At 38.8% G+C, this 17201-nt stretch overlaps 1 protein-coding gene across 8 annotated transcripts in view; it reads left to right on the forward strand.

Annotated features, from left to right (window-relative positions):
• Positions 1-17201, forward strand: part of LOC133459746 (unconventional myosin-XVIIIa-like) — a 71485-nt gene that overhangs the window by 23236 nt on the left and 31048 nt on the right. For all 8 annotated transcript variants that reach the window (XM_061739999.1, XM_061740001.1, XM_061740004.1 and 5 more), the window contains 8 exons: positions 2084-2170; positions 3981-4119; positions 4955-5114; positions 5228-5414; positions 6199-6424; positions 6613-6722; positions 7850-7915; positions 9379-9507. In XM_061739999.1, coding sequence (XP_061595983.1) covers positions 2084-2170; positions 3981-4119; positions 4955-5114; positions 5228-5414; positions 6199-6424; positions 6613-6722; positions 7850-7915; positions 9379-9507 — 1104 coding nt within the window. The remainder of the gene's footprint in view (positions 1-2083; positions 2171-3980; positions 4120-4954; positions 5115-5227; positions 5415-6198; positions 6425-6612; positions 6723-7849; positions 7916-9378; positions 9508-17201) is intronic.

Consider the following 17201-nt stretch of genomic DNA (forward strand, 5'->3'; position numbering starts at 1 on the left):
AGCTCTCTCCCTTTGTCTCACGTTTTTCCTTCAGATATATCAACTCCAATAGTGTACGTGTTCATACATCAGAGGAGCTATCCGTCCCACCTGTCACAAGCTGTGACAAGGCAAAGTAGTTCATGTGTTAGACCTTCTCATTAGTGATGCTAGTCTCACCTCTCCTGGCGAGATCAAAGTAAAGTCACTCACAGCTGCCTCTGAGAGACACGCCCAGCTGCATAGCCGCGGCGTTGCTCCCTGATGAACAAGCTATTCTTCTTCTGTCCTCCTTTTGAGCTCATTCCATCAGGCCTGGACTGTAATAACTGGCCACAGTCATCCTCAAGGATTTATCTAAGGAGAAATATTAGGAATGTTTTTCATCACTCACTAATATAGTCATCTGTTTTAGGTGTTGCAGCTCTCACCCAGGAGTAATTTTCAGTTGATAATGCATAAAGTTAACCCAAAATTCAGATCGAATTACTTAAAATATTGTGAACAAAGGTCTTCTGAGTTTCCACCTATTTCCCCACCCACATCCTTTCCCTGGGATGAAGGGAATTTGAGGGAAGTGAAGTATTGCACAAGTCTGTGCAGTGTACGGTAATTCCCTCCTGCCAGAACATCTTGCAAATATGAGAAGCTGTGAAACTGTCATAGAAAACTGGGTCAAACTCATTTAAAAAGAGCACCCATTGTGAACAATGACAGTGATAGGCAAACCAAACTGTGATGCACACAACAAAAATTGCTTTCTAATTTTTGATTTCGGTGCTGCTGAGCTGCTGCTGAGAAGAAGTTTCTGAGTTTTCTCCACATGTGGACATTAATACAAACATAATTTCACCTGTGCCACGTACACAGCCAACTCGAACGATGGCGTCTGCTTTAGCCACGTTATAAACATTTTCAACAATATCTACTGCAGCCTGCACTTTGTCACTGTGAGCTGCATGCCTGTTTTGCTCTGCTGAAGTTAATTTAGTATATTAATTTCCAATTTACTCCAGAAATTAATGTTTTAAGCATTTCCATTTACCTGTAGAGGGAAAAAATGTCACAGTAAATGTCACATATTCTTATTACAATAGAATTATTGTAGCTTTTAGTTTTAATACATTTCATATGTTTTTTTTTCTTCAAACATTTATTAATTCAGTGTCAATAACCGGAACAGAAACATCCTCATCAGTTACTAGGATTTTAAGCGTTCAATCTGCACCTGTACTAGTATTATAAGATGAAAACAACTTACCAATGCAGTTTTGTACACCTAGGCCACATATTTTAATATTTTGTCATATTAGCAGTCTGGAACCCGAAATATATTTACAATGCTCTTACTCTGAATATTTTACAAATAAAAGCGAACAGTGTCTGTGAAATGAGTTACGTTTTGTCAACTCTTCGGTCTGGGTTTCCAAGCTGTGATGTTGGCATTAACATTTTAAGAGCCAGGATCACATGGAGGCCATGTCTCTGGGGGCTCATGGCAGCATGTTATTAACATCCTGCGTGGTATAAAGTATTTTTCAATTCAGTTCAGAAGGAACAGGGTGGTGTTGGATCGGTCAACAATTTCAGCTCTGCAAACTTCTATTTCTTTTGACATCACCTCGGGGCTATGATTTCTTTTTTTTTTTCTTTCTTTCTCTGAGACATGATCAGACTGGAGCTCAAAGTCCCATCTTCTTTTTCTTTTTTCTTTCTTTCTTTTTTTATTCCTGGAGGACAGCTTTGTCTGAAAAGGGACACACATTTACACCTCCTCTCATTTCATGTCACCTCTCACCCAGAAGAACTCATGATGCCTTTTTCATTAATATTAGCCTCCTCCTGATTAAATTTATTCATCTCTTAAAGGGCTTCAACTCAGGACTTGACATTAAACTGGCTTTCATGCTGAAAACTATTTAAATACCCGAACGTTTAAAAAAAACTCAGTTCCAAAATATTGATTAAGCAAATTTTATTCTTTTTTTTCACTTCTCAAGAACACCACCACACATATCTCCTGTAAAGAAATGTTATATTTTGTAGGTTTGGCCTCATCACGCATCATTAATGACTGTCGTTGTGCCTTTCTGTCTTCCTCCAGGAAAACATTGACATTTCCTTCGATGACACAGAGCCTGTGACTTCTCTTTCAGTAGGAGTGGTAGACCAGACCTCAAGCCAAGCACTGGTTAGTTCAGCGTTTTATGTCCTTCTTTCCCTTGACACTGCATTTCTGCCCATTATCTCTGTTTTTGTTGTCTTTGTCTTTGTTTTGTTTGTGAGGCATACATTTGGTAGTGTAATAACTTGCCTCTGAATGCTTATCAAGAGTCTTACCTGTCCATCAGTCTCTTTTCAGGTAATAATTGCTGATTCTAATCATTTTAAATTAAGAACTTAAATATTGTTTTCAAAAATCAGAGGTTCGTTTAATGCTGTGGTGCACTGGTTTGAGAAAGAGGCTTGGAAAAGAAGGAAGGAACAAGAATAGAGAGGTTAGAGAATTGACTTCAAGAAAGAAAATCAATGTTTGGCCTTTGCAGCCTGTGATGTGCACCATGGTAACAGAAATGGCAGAGTTTAAAGAATCATAGATCACGTTGCTGTAGGTTTATTGTGTTTGGTTTGAATGCTTTACTTTTTAAATGGTCCCTGCTCTGATGGGAAGTTGTAAGAAGCAGTGAGCTGCACTACATCACACATAAAAAGGAAAAAAAAAGAAGCCTTTTCAAAGTAATTTCTTAAGTCCTTTCTAAAGATGTATTGCTTAGAGTGAAAAGACATTTTGATCAAAGATTTTTCTCGCCCACAGATATATAGATATATATTTTTTTTTCTGCTCTGATGGCCACTATCACAAACAGCCTTAATGTCCAATTCATTGCAAGCCTCATAGTTGACGTATGTCTCCTCCAAACCGGTATCTTGTGTTGTATTTGCAGTCAGTGTTGTGTGCACCTCTGATAAGGATGTCTCAAGTGTAACTTTCTGATAGCTACCAAAACAGTTTTGGGGTTTGGTTGCTAAGCCAAGCCTTTCCCGGTGGATCCAGGCATTAGCGCTCCTAAATATGTTGTCTACCGTGATGCTTAAAATTATTTTTCTCTTAGCATCTAAAGCAATAGAAGCTTATCTTGAACATCTATTGCAAATGAATAAATAAATAAAAGTGGCACACTTATATCTGCATGTGTAGTGAATTTAATTCTGGAAATATAAAGTATTTATGCTGCTATTATGTGTATGCACTCAAATGAAGCTACATGTATTTCATAGAATAATACAAGAAGATAAGGACAGAAATTGTGCAATTATTCCATGCTCATTGGTGCTGGAGTGGGTTTTATTTCTTTCTCCATGTGAGTGCTAATTGTATCACTAACTGTATTACTTTTTAATCCTTTCTCCCCTCCTACTCTGTATATTTATGAACTCCTTTTTGTTGCCATTTTTTATAATAAGCAAAAGCTGAATTGATGATGCTATTATTTCTGTAGCTGCTGAAGGATGCAGACACTGTAAATGCTTTTGAAACTTTAATTTCCAGTGCTACAAATATTATAAGGCTTCTCACAACTGGCTCTGACTGATACAGCAATAATAGCGTATATAATGTGTGTGTGTGTATGTATGTGTGTATATATATATATATATATATATATATATATATATATATATATATATATATATATATATATATATATATATATATATATATATATATACTCAGGGTAATTCATCAATGCATTCCAATAAAATAGTTAAAACAAGCATATGTCCTTGGTTAGGGTTAGGGCATCTCTTTTATGCTTTTTAAGCTCTAAACATTGAGGAATATAAAAAAAAAATTACATTTGGAGGAAAACAAGCATGCATTTAACTCCTGTGAGGAGTTAAACGGGTCAAGTTAAAGAGAAGATTGAAAGTACTGTATTTATTTCCTGTGGTGAAGATTACAAAGGATCCTGTACAAATGTATATATACATTATTCTGACAGGTGCGCTCAGTCCGAACAGATGAAGCACGAGGCCTGTTGTGGCTCATGGAGGAGGAGGCCCTGCAACCTGGGGGGTCCGAGGAAACGCTGTTGGGTCGTCTCTTCAGCTATTATGGACCCGCTGAGGGCGAGAGTAAAGGCAAGGACAAGAAAACCACACATGCACATTTAGTCATCATTATGTTTTCTTAACGTTAAGCGACTGGTGTTGATAGAAATGAGGGAAAATTCTTTAAAGCAAGAAACACAATAAAGGTGTTTGATGCAGAAATGTACATTATATTATAATGAAAATAACAGTTTTGCTGATGTTGATACCTGTTATTGCCTCAAGAGATGCAGGTTTTGACCATTTGTCTTGTTGCTATATAGCAATTTATGTTTTTGTGTCCCATTATACCCTGTTGTATTAGAACAAATCAGCTTTTGTTGCTAAATCTCATCATAGATTGCATGCAAAGCCCTGTATGCACTCGCATAATCAGTATTGCCTGGCACAGAACTCTTATTTCAGTTGCATGCATGAATATTAGATTTAATTAAATTCAAAAATGCTTTATTAAGTTTCTTCATACATCCGCTTATAATATAATCAGTTGTATGAAGAGCAAAACAAATTGAACACTTTGAGCAAAGTATAATTTCGAATCCACTGGTTCTTGTCTGAAATTTAGTTGATAAAATGATACATTTACGGAGCAAGACATTGCCCACACAGATACCTACTGGATGCTTTGTAAAATTGATCCTCGCCTTCATTTTCTAAGTCAACAGATGAAAGCCGGTCGCTTCATTAAATGAAGTACGATCAAATTCTCAATTTTTAGACAGATGGCACATACCAGAGTAATCAAGAACTGATGAAGCTCCTTGTTCTGATAAACTCTCTGTGTAGACTTTATAAATTCATAAAGCAGATTGTTCTTTCACTCTTGAGCTGGGGAATCTAACGATGAAACCTATGTTTACATTAGGCCACACGTTTCTCTTGAAGAGTGATAAAGAGAATCACTTTCTGCTGGGCCACAGTCATGGCACTGACTGGGTGGAGTATGATGTCCGTGGATGGCTGAACTACGCCAAACAGAATCCTGCCTTTTCCAACGCTACAAACCTCTTGCAGGACTCCCAGAAGTAAGAGCCGCTCACGCTGGCAGAGTCTATCATTGTTGACATACAGAAGACATGAGAGATTGCTTTAGCAGGTAATTACTGAACGTCATGCTGAGGCACTGTGTCTCCTGCAGGAAGATCATCAGCTCATTGTTCATGAACCGTACGGGTGGAGTGGCTGTGCTGTCTGGGTCCATTGCTGGCCTCGAGGGGGTCTCCCAGCTGTCTTTGAGAAGGGCTTCTAGCATGAGGAAGACCTTCTCCACAGGGGTAGCCGCTCTCAAGAAGAAGTCCTTATGCATCCAGATAAAACTACAAGTGGTGAGAGAACTAAAATACCCAAAGAAATATGTTTTTAAAGGGGGAAAAAAGGATGTCTAATGTACAATTTCAAAACATTAGGAGTGAGCCATATACAGTAATTGTTAAAGATCACTGATACGAAAAGCTTATAAATATATCTATATATATATATATATATATATATATATATATATATATCTATATATCGATATACAGTATATATCTCACATCTCACAATGCATTTCAAAAGAAATAGTTGCGGCGAAGGCCAGTTGTTGGCTTGCAGCCGGAGAAAATTCAGTCAGTTGTTAAAACATTTAGCTCTGCAGCTGCTTTTTCTCACCCTTCTATCCCAGAATTAAATTGTCATTGAATTTTACATTTAGGTTCTATTGAAAGAAAAGGTATTTCTCAATAGCTGGAAAAAAAAATACAGGTCACCAAGAGTTGAATGGTAGATTGAATTTCACTTTGAGCCTATGAGGACTCAACACTGAAATTTATGTTTTAATATGTGAAATGATAAAAATTGAATTAGTCATGTTTTCTTGGATCATTATGGAGTTATTCAGTTTTTAAGCACTTCCCTACAGAACAATACTTAACATGCCTGATACAATTACCAATTCATACACTATTCTTTTGAAAAGAAATATGACAAAATATGTAGGGAATGTGGTTGCTCAAAAAAAAAAAGATTAAAGGTTAAGCTGCTGGGTTATATGTACATACGTCATTGGATATTGCATCAGCCGCTGAACTACTTGAAGCATATTCCCTAACCCTGACCTGTCTTCTCCAGGATGCTCTCCTTGACATGGTGCGGAGGTCTAGGATTCACTTTGTTCACTGCATATTGCCCAAGGCAGATGTTCTGAAGGCTCTCAGTGGATCCCTGTTCAAAGGAGGGGAATGTGAGTCTCAGCGGGAGACTGGAGATCCCGGCTTAATGCAGATCGATGTAGCCTTGCTCCGATCTCAAATACGAGGATCCAAACTGCTGGATGCTGTACGGATCTACAGGCAAGGTGAGGTAGCTTCTTAAACCTCTTATTTCAGGACATGCATGGTAATAATGAGCCCTCTTGTCCATTTATATGTGTGAAGGAAAAAAAAAAGAACTTGTATCAAGCTTCTGTGTCATGTGTCACCATAAAATAATGATTGCTCTCATACATATCAGAATTTAATGTTATTCAAAACTGAATTTCTGCAGGTTACCCTGATCATATGGTGTTCTCTGAATTTCGACGGCGCTTTGATGTGCTGGCTCCGCACCTCACCAAGAAGCATGGGAGGAATTACATAGTGAAGGATGAGAGGAGAGTAAGTCAATCAGCAAAGAGGGGGTAAAACGAAAAGCTCCACCCGTGGCCAAGCAGGGTGGAAGATTAATGCTGGGAAGAGGCAACTTTATTACATCTGCAGCTGATTTGTCAGCAGCCAACAGACAGAGAAATAGGCATTCATCAGATCTATAGTAATGACCCAATCAACTTAACCTCATCACTATCGTGAAAGAGGGAGATCTGATTTGTGGCTGAGAAAGCGTTTCACTTGAGTCAAAACTACAAATTACCAGTCAACTAGCACTTGTGATTTTAAGCAATCTACAGTTCAAGTAGTAGTATTTAAAATTTTTTTTTTAGGTTTTTCTAGTGATTTTTGCCATGTTTGCGCTTTCTGCTATTGTGCTTTTATTGTCGATTCACTAGTTAGAGTTGCTTTCCTAAATATTTAACTGAATGAGTAAGTTCAGCTATGGTCCTTGTAAGAGACGCTTCAGCTGCAGTTGAGAAAAATAGGAGAAAAATAAAAAAAAGTTGGTTTCCAAAGAGAACTGGGAGAAACAGAGAGAGATTGCTGAAGAACGGGGGTTAAGGGGGAGTATTGGTCTCTGTTGGCGCGCTGAGGCTGAGTTTCTGTGGAAACACTGGCAAACAAAAGCCCCTCAGTATTCGAGGCAAACCTCTCCTGGTGTAATCTAGATGTAGTCTTTGAGAGCGGAGGCTCAAATAGAGAGGGGAAAAGGCTTAGACAACAATACGACTACAGTATACACAGGCTGCTAGATGGACTGGGTGAAGGGAGGCTCCTGGGTGGCTGATGGTGTACCCCCACGCTGGATGTGTGTGCTCAAAGTTTCAAAAGGGGCCAACACCACCAGAGGCTCATGACGAATAAGCCAGAAGCGGGTGCATTATGGGGGACGACCTGTAATTGGTTTGTGGGCGTTATGAAGATCCGAGCCTTTCATGTTCTTGCTCATTACATTTTAAAACAAAATCCAGTTGGAAATGGATGAAGGAAGAAGGAAATCTGCATGTTACTGCTAATTTAACAACCTAGGGTAACTATGGCTCGTGTGAATGTCGCTGTGTCTATAAACAATTCTGCTGGATTGTGGTTATGAAAGAGTATGTCTGTCTGTGCACATATGTGCTTTTACCCAGGCTGTGGAGGAGCTCCTGGAGTCCTTGGACTTGGAGAAGAGCAGCTACCATATGGGTCTGAGCAGGGTGAGTAATGCTGCTAATTCTCCAAGAAATAAACAGTTTCAACGTTGCCCAATAAACCTGAGCTTTGAATTGCTGCCAGATTCTCTCCTCTTTAAACTCTACAGAGCTGCAGTAAGCACCTTTTTCTTTCTTTTTTTTTTTGAATGCCACTCGTTGTCTGGGGACGTGTGTGTTTCATTGCACCTGCCCCCCTTTTAGGTTTGTTTGCTGTCCTTATGTGGAAGGTTGCCAAACCTGGTCCCTTCTTCCAGCCTTTTAGTTGGTGGCTACCCTCCAGACTTGTCTTGACAGGCGCTAGACAACGTAATTCCCTCTTTCATTTTATGTCATTAGAGCAAATTACCACTACGAACGCCCCTCTTTTTTGTTTTTTCAACATGACTGTAGTGTGGTAGTCACAGTGAGCAGCGTTTGAAACTAAGACCTAATCAAGTCTAATCCCATCAGCTGGAAAGTGGCCATCAGCTAAGACTGAAATCAAAGGAAACAGTCACATATGAAACAATGGAACTTATGCTCTCAGAGATGCGCGGCGTACTAGAGCCTTTTAAAGCACACGACACAAGAATGGTTTGGAGGCTGCCTCGCATGGTGCCACACTTTGGAGTGTGAAATGCACTCAGAAGTAGACAAGCACAGTTGGCTATTCACAAAGCATTCCATCGGCGTCATAGCAACCTGTCTCACTTGCATGCCAATTACACCCGCCTCAAATAACCTTCGAGCAGTGGATTCAAAGCTCTGCGCAGGATAAACTCTGCGATCACACATAGCCACATGTAAGAAGACAGCACGGTCTACCACGTTTTACAAAGCACCGCCTGCATGTGATGATGATAAAAGATAAACTTCTGCTCAAGCCCTTGAAGCAATTTGAAAAGCAGTATCCCGTGATGTCGGTGCATCACACGTCCCCGGTTTACAGGTTTCTCCTCTGACACTGTTCCGTCATGTTTGTACACTACCTTTTTAATAGTAGACCAAAAATAGACCAAAAACAGATTGGTTCTTTATAAAGTAGTGTGGCTTGTTTTGAGAGACCTTTTTTAAATCATCTTAGGAGCATCTTGTCATCATATCCAGCATGAATTACCGGGTCCATCTAAGGATCAGAGGACCTGTCATGTGATCCGCCTTCGATTGGCTGACTACCTGTGTTTCACCTTTGGCCCAGATTAAAAACGACAAGGCTGATTTTCCACGATAATAACTTAATCCCAGCTCTATCAGCTAGATAAGACTCTCTTGTCTGTGGATTACAATGTTTCTTATTGATTTTTTTACTTCAGTACTTTAAAAAAAAAAAACTTTTTAAGCCAATTCTTTTTAAACTTTGCTGCTGTGCTTTGCATTAAAGGAGGACTTTGGGTTTAATTTCCTCTTTTACAAAGTAAGCTTTAAGTGGTCTCTCAATACTGTTTCCCTTTGCTAATATTTTTTCACATCATTGTGTCTTGCTCCAGTTGTTCTTCAGAGCTGGCACTTTGGCTAAGCTGGAGGAACAGAGGGATGAGCAGACCAAGCGGAATCTGACCCTGTTCCAAGCTGCAAGTAGAGGTTACCTTGCACGGCAAGCCTTCAAGAAAAGAAAGGTATGCAAGACATCATCCTGATAACAGTTTAGCCCAAAACTAAGCTTCAAACACTGATTAATGTATTCATCTTCATTTATTTAGGTTCTACTTAAATAACATGAATTTAATATATATCCCAATTTGAACGTAACATCATGACCAGTCATGTTTGTCAGGCATAATATATGAAGTTGGTGAAGAATTTTAGTTTATTATACTACTGGGGCCAATGCTTTCTGCAAATCCTCAAAATTGCAAGCCCCAAGAATGCAACCTTATCAAATGTGCGGCTAACTCACAAATCCATCTGCTTCACCCCTCTTTCATTTCCCTGCCAGCTGAATACAGCTCCTTCTCTCTTGACCTCATACATGTCCTCCTGTGATGTATGGAGCCGTGCACTTCTCCATCTCTGTGATTACTATTTAAGTGAATGTGCTGCTTCAGCTGACTTGTGATGAACCAGCAGAAACAGAATCAATGTTGCTGCTTTCCATCCACTGTTGACAGTGTGTTGTGCAGTAAATATTTTGTTTTCCTGTATATGATGCAGTAAAACGATCAAACTGTCATATTTGTTACCTAGTAAATCAGCATGTTATTACCAGGCTTGACGCTTTCGTCCTTCGGTACAGCTTTAACTCTCAAATTTCAAATTTTGGTTTAAAATTGGGAATCCACTGATATGAGTTTAAAATATTATTCCTACTGTACAGCAGACCAAGAGCCTAATGTTGTGAAATCTGCCGGACCATGAAGAAATCAACGTCAATTCATATTTCATAATTAATTATTACCAAGCAACAGGGCAATTACAAAATCCATTAGCAAAGAAACAAATTTTCACCATGCCCCTTTCTACCACCTGTCTGCTGCTAATGTATCTGTAATTCAAAAGATTGGACTTTATTTATCTCAGATTTATTGATCTGAAACTCAATTTAGGTTGGCGAAGGAACATGTTAAATGTGGTTTAGATTGCAATGACATTTACTGCCCATTCTGTCAAGTCAGGGGTGAAGAGGCTCTTATGAACTGTCTGGGTGTTCGTGCACACACTCTGGCTACTTTCTCGAAAATTAATCAGGATCGCTCTGTTCAAAAGATTTTAAACCTTCTTAGCCGTGGCGGAGCACATACAAGTACATATATTTAAAAAAATAAAGTATTATTTTTTGGTTTTAAAATGTAATTACATTTTTACAGATCCAACCTTCCTTGCTCAGATCCGGATCATGAAATGGTTCACAAAACAAATACATAGAACAAACAAGAACAATCAACACTTAATCAGCACATATGTATATGCTTCTCAATCATTAATTCATGAGATGCAATCACTCCCCCCACTTTTGCCCAGTCATTTAAGGCTCAGCCACCTCCCAATCTCTCAAAAAATGTTTTAATAAAACAGAATCCCAGGGAAATACTGAACCACACCGGCTGCCTGAGACCTACACTGGTACCCGGAATGGTTTCCACTAATGTACATTTCTTGCATCTGTTCCCCATAAATTGCCTGTCATCATGTTGACTATATGTAGTCTGTATGCAGAGTAATAACATGTGTAGTTTTCTAGTACTTGAGTTTCCCCACATGATTACTTTGAATATTTCCCACAGTCTGACAGAATATTCAGCCACTTCCTTTGATCAAAGCCTCCATTCAGTTCCCACTTTACCAGGGTTACACTAGTCGCTAGCGGAGCAGCTCGTCTGTCAATAAAAATCTGAAGCTGTGACAATCCAGTGGGGTTTTCGGGTAGTCCTTCTACTGGAAGAAGCCGTTACCAGTAGCATTTTCAGGTGGATTTTGTTGTCGAGTTTTGGTTTTCTGTAGTCTCACTTAGTCTGGATAGTAAACAGTTTTGTTGACTGTGAGAATTAATATAAACATTTAAGTTTTCATAAAACATTGATTCAAACCTTTCATACAAAAAATTATACAGATGATGTGTGTATGCCATCTTTGTCAATATAGAGGTTATATAAATCATATGAATAAATATTTATGTATATGTTGAACGTCTTGGTCTGTTCCAGTCTTGAATGAATAAGAATTTGATTAGTTGTGTTTTCTTGCTAAGGCAATCAGTTGACCATAACTTCGTCCCAATATCTATCCGGTTTATTCAAGAGATGGCCTCGGATAATCCATGTGGGGGCCATCTTGGGTTTAAGGCTAGCCACCCCTCTGAGCATCCAACACAACCAATGGTGAAGCCCTTCAACCGGCTACTCATGTATTCATTGAACTGGACGTGCATCCAGAAACCCCCTTTTTCATGGAATGCCATAGCCATCAATTTTAAATGACTGCATAAATAAATAAAGAGGCAAATGAATAAATATGGGCTTGCCTGGTGGGGTGGTGGTTTGTACTGGTGCCTTGCAGCAAGAGGGTTCTCAGTTTAAAAACTCAACTAGGGTCTTTGAATATGGAGTTTGCCCTCCCCCACCTCAGTAGGCTCTGATTGGTTGATTGGTAGTTATGTATTGTCCTTGGGTGTGAGTGAGAATGTAAATCGCCGTTTGTCTCTGTGTGGCCTGAAGATGAAGTGACAACATGCCCAAGATGTATCACACCTCTTGCCTGGATGAATATTCCCTCAAGAGTTACTTACCACCAATCTTGGTGTCAGGAAGAATGATTCAGTCTTTACTCTTTTAATTATTATGCTGTTAGCTTTCAACAGAGTGCATACATCTGGTGATATCATATGCCTTTCTGGGAAGCATATACTAGGGCTGGGCGATATGGACCAAAAGTCATATCTCGATATTTTCTAGCTGAATGGCGATACTCGACATATATATCGATATTTTTTCTGTGCCATAATTGGGGTTTCCCCCAAAGCATTATAGCATAGCATCTCTGTTAGCTTCATTTTTTTCTGAGGCAAACCCTTAAAAAAACAGTCAGTTTTAATACAAAGCCTCGTGCCAAATGTCACACAGGTACATTTATTAACAGAGGTCTGCACAATATCAAAATGTATAAAACAAATGAAATAAAAATAAACTGCCTGCATATATAGAATAAAAATGCTTTTTGAATAAAATAAAACAAATATCCCTTTCCTGCATAACAATTAAATTAAAATACAATGTGCAATTAATACAATGTAGACAGTAACAGGCAGACTTTTCCACTGAGGTTGACAGTTGTGCAAATAACAAAATGTTCGTGCAAATCTCAAATAAAACATTCAAGTCAATTTGCCACAAAATAAGCTATATCAAAATCATAAAAAAAAAAAAAGTTTCGATATAAACGATATTGTCTCGTACCATATCGCGTTTGAAAATATATCGATATATATTAAAATCTCGATATGTCGCCCAGCCCTAGCATATACAAACATTATTCCCGATGATGTTCAGATTACAACTTCTTGCCCAACACAGATTAAGAAGGAACCAAAAACCAGTCAACCGAGCAAACAACAAATATCCACCTTCTTTAAATTAGCTGTAACATTTCTTATTTACTATATTTTTATTTGGACCACAGGGTTTTAACTCCAAAGCTGCAAAGCTGCTTTGGTCAAATTTCATGCCGTCTCGCCCTTCCAAACACAAAATAGTTTATATTCCATGCACAGAAAACGGCATTTACGAACAAGTGTGAACTTGCTTGGCTCTCTGCCGCGATGATGAGGTACTGTAGAAGCGCTGCACCGTAATCCGTGCATCAGGAAAAGGCGCTCGAATCCGAAGAAGAATACGGTGGTTGACTTACCTGATGAATTAATCTGATGGCATCCTGACTTTGTGATTCTAGACCTGGAGACAAACAAACATGGCCTAATCCAGTTTACAAACACACACACAGCTTCTTGATGATTCTCAGCATTAACTTTACATCCCATCCATACTCTTCCCACGGAGTGCTAGAAAGCAGGAGATGGACAGGTGGATCAGCTACGGTAGTGCAGACTCTGTGCCGGTCTCTTATGGTCAGAACGGACTTAAGTTAAGAGGCGAGACTCTTTTTACTGGTCGATCTATACAGTATGTTCTCATCCTCACCTATGGTCACAAACAACAAGAACCAGACTGCAAATACCAGTGGCTGAAGTGTTTCCTCTGCTTGGTGGCTGACTTAAAAGAAGGGTGAGAAGTTCAGTCATCCATGAGGGACTTGGAGTAGAGCCTCTGCTCTTCCACATAGAGAGGACCAAACTGATGTTGTTTGGGCATCTGATAAGGATGCTTCCTGGGCTTTGGGCATGTCAAAGTGGGTGTAGGCCCCAAAGAAGACCCGGGACACACTGGGGAGATTATATCTCTGATGGCTATGCCTCGGTATCCTTCCAGAGGATCAGGATGACGTGGCCAGGGAGAGGGAGATGTAGGCATCACTTTTTAGGCTCAGACCTGGATAAGTGGAAATAAAAGGATGGATAGATGGATTTCTTGGGCTTTATTGTGTGCAGAACAAAAGAAACATTTTATCTGCATAGAACCTATTTTCTCAACCTTATTTACTTAAATAAATGACGACACAAACACTTGCTTGTTACAAAGAGTTAAGCTAACTGGAATGAAAACCAGAGATATTGCCTATTAGAGAGTTAATATAAATGTTATTGTCCGTTGATAACAAAAGGAGTTGGGGGTGAGGCCGTTTGTCATTATGCAGATAGATTTACCAGAAGAATAAAACTGAGAGGTTACGTGAACATTGATTATCTTGTTACAATGGCAGCTGTCAGCGTGTGAGAGATATTAGGTGGATGTATTCAAGCAGATGTGTTGGAAGCAAGAAAAATGGTACCCATTGAATTCAGGCTTTCTTGCAGATGTCAGTTTGATGCATAACATGAGCCTAGACGCTGTTACAGGCCACGGACAACCTGATGTGGCTTATGCTCCCCCCTCCCTCGCGGGAACATTACTGAGTGTTAGATAGGTTGACTTTTCTAGCAGATCTCCATCAAGGAAACTGGAGGCCAAAAAAAAAAAAAAACCCAACAAAAAAGCTGTTTCGTGGAGGCCCGACAACACTAGTTTCAGGATTTAAAAGGATTAGCTGTAACTTGTCTTGGTGCCCAATACGACAGAAAACAGTCAGTGGTGTTGTGGACCTTATGATGAGAACCTGCCGTACATTAGGAAGCTGGTTTTTATGATAGATGTGTACAATTTCCTTTATATATGTATTATAGTCATGCAATATTACTGTATATAGTTAAAAATTATTTGATGTGAGAACAGTGTACTTCTGTGAAACCTTGAGTTCTTCAAAAGATCAATATTTCTAATAATTAATAATATTAATATTATTATTATTAATAATAATTCATCAGTCTGAATCTCCTGTGCATTTTGTTTACAAAGTTTGAAGAGTTTATGGTTTGTAAAGTAGTGATCCAAACTGGAAGTCTACCTTCACACCAGTGTACCGTACTGAGGCCATCCTCAGAAAATTAAGATGCTTTTACGGCTGACGAGAGTTGAGAAACCCACACAGACTATAGGTTGCAGCTTTATGGTTATTTTGTTTTGCTAGTTTAATTAAATTCTGGCTATATAGAAAAGCTTGACTATATAAAGTTATTAGACATGTCTATGAGCATGGAAATAACAGTAATCATAACATAGTCTCCAGTAATATCTGTAACATGCTTTAGTTTATATACCACAGGGATACAATATGTATTTACAGATCTGTTCGCTGCAGCTTGTTTTAGGGGACAGAATGAGAAACTGATTAAACTGGTGTTATAGCTTTGTGCTACTCACATCGGACATGCAGCAAATGCTGCGTGATGTAAAGGCAGGTGGAGATAAAGATGGGAAAGCTGGATTTCTACTGTGATCCGGGTCTCTTATGTAACTGTACCGTCCAAATCTGAACGGCTCAGTCACGGCATTTTCTGTCACGGGAGACCCCATGTAAAGTTGGAGGGGTTGTTCTAATACTGTATAACGGTTGAAATGAAGCTACTATTTCTCTATAAATACTGCAGTGAAATTGGTTTTATTTTGGATATTCGACCAATAGCCACGGTCTCGTTTAGGGGCTGTCAACAAACTACCGACTGCTGAAACGCTGCAGATTTTTCTATTCAAATGCCTCCATAAAATCTAAGCAAGTAATTCTAAACCCCAAGCTGAATTCTGCTGTAAAGGCCTCAAATAAAACATGTATCGGTTGGCCAATATTAATTTTCTGGGTTTTTTCTCCAGTAGCTTTACAACTCTGTGACCTCAACCTTTTAAATTTATGCCGAACTGAAGGACACTTAATAGAAATATAAAACACACTTCTTTCCTTTCCAATTAAAATGTTTTAAATAAAATTTTATGATGAAACAAAAAAGTGCTGACATTGATTTTTTCTTGGGCTTTAAAAAAAGAAAAAACCTGTATGAGGGTAACTAGAAGCAGTTGAGACGGCAGGAGAAACTCAGAGGTGCAGTTTGGTGATATGCAGTAACAGGGTGATTTTGATTTGTTGAAAGTAAGACATCACATAAGAGGTGATAGACGAAAATATAAAGTTGAATTAATTAAAAAAATATAATAATACACCTACTCGCAATGTTTCTAATGTGGTTCATAGCTTCTGTTTTCAACATTGATGCTTTTGTGTTTTTCTTTAATGTCAGAAGACAGATGAGGAGGAGCTGGATCAAAACACAGACTTTGAGACAAAAGGAAACAGAAGCACAAAGTTATATAAATTAATGAAAAATCTAAGAAACAGTAGAGCTATTTCACAATATGTCAAAACTCATCAGACACAAAAATGCAAATGAATGGTGAAGATTTCCAATTTCATCAAATTATTCAGTTCTTGGTTGATTGTCCTCCCATTTAATGACAGAATGTAGGACAGGGTTTTTTTTCTGATAAATGTTTCAGAACCATGCCTTCTGATGGAATATATCAACATGTCCAGCTTAATTATTTTGTTGACGTTGTGTCATTATAGTCCCAATGTATGTAGAAATGCCTTAAATGAGGACTCCAACTCTCCGTCCTGGCCCCTGCAACACACACACAGACACACACACACACACACACACACACACACACACACACACACTCACACACTCATTAGCACTCAACCATATGTTATTTTATTTTTTCCTGTTATATTTCCCCTTTAAACAGAATAATTTAAACTTTACCAAGTTTAATTACTCTGGACTCAACCTGGAGACAGCAGGCGTGAAATGGTAGCTGGAAAACTGACTTTGTGTGACAACACACCTGTCTGAGATGTCGAAAAGCACAGATTGTGATTCACCGCTAGGTCTGACAGATCCAGCCTCTGTGGCTAGAATAATCAATACTTATTAATAGAAACCCTGAAGCTGGATGTATTTGATGACCTCTGAGGAAAGACTCCTACAGACGGGTGAAAGCAGATGCACAACTTCACTTCTGTTGGAAGAAACTTGAACACATACACATTATTTGGTAAATCTCATCTTAATCCGTCGCATACAGATTTATTTGTATGCAGCAACCTTAGCACGTTAACCATGTACTTTGAGTTATCTGTGGTGTTTATAGGCCAGTGATTATGCTGTGAGTTTCGGGCTTTACCCTGCAGAGAATAGACAGTTTTAACCCATTTTAACTCCTATGTCTTAGAAGGGCAACTTGGAGACCTCGTCTTATTGCTGAGGGGTTTTATTTTACGTAAGTGTGGCAGCTGGCTGTTCATTAAAACGGTGCATTTTGATTAAACCCCC

Source organism: Cololabis saira, chromosome 14 (genome assembly GCF_033807715.1).
Source record: "Cololabis saira isolate AMF1-May2022 chromosome 14, fColSai1.1, whole genome shotgun sequence".
NCBI lineage: Eukaryota > Metazoa > Chordata > Actinopteri > Beloniformes > Belonidae > Cololabis > Cololabis saira.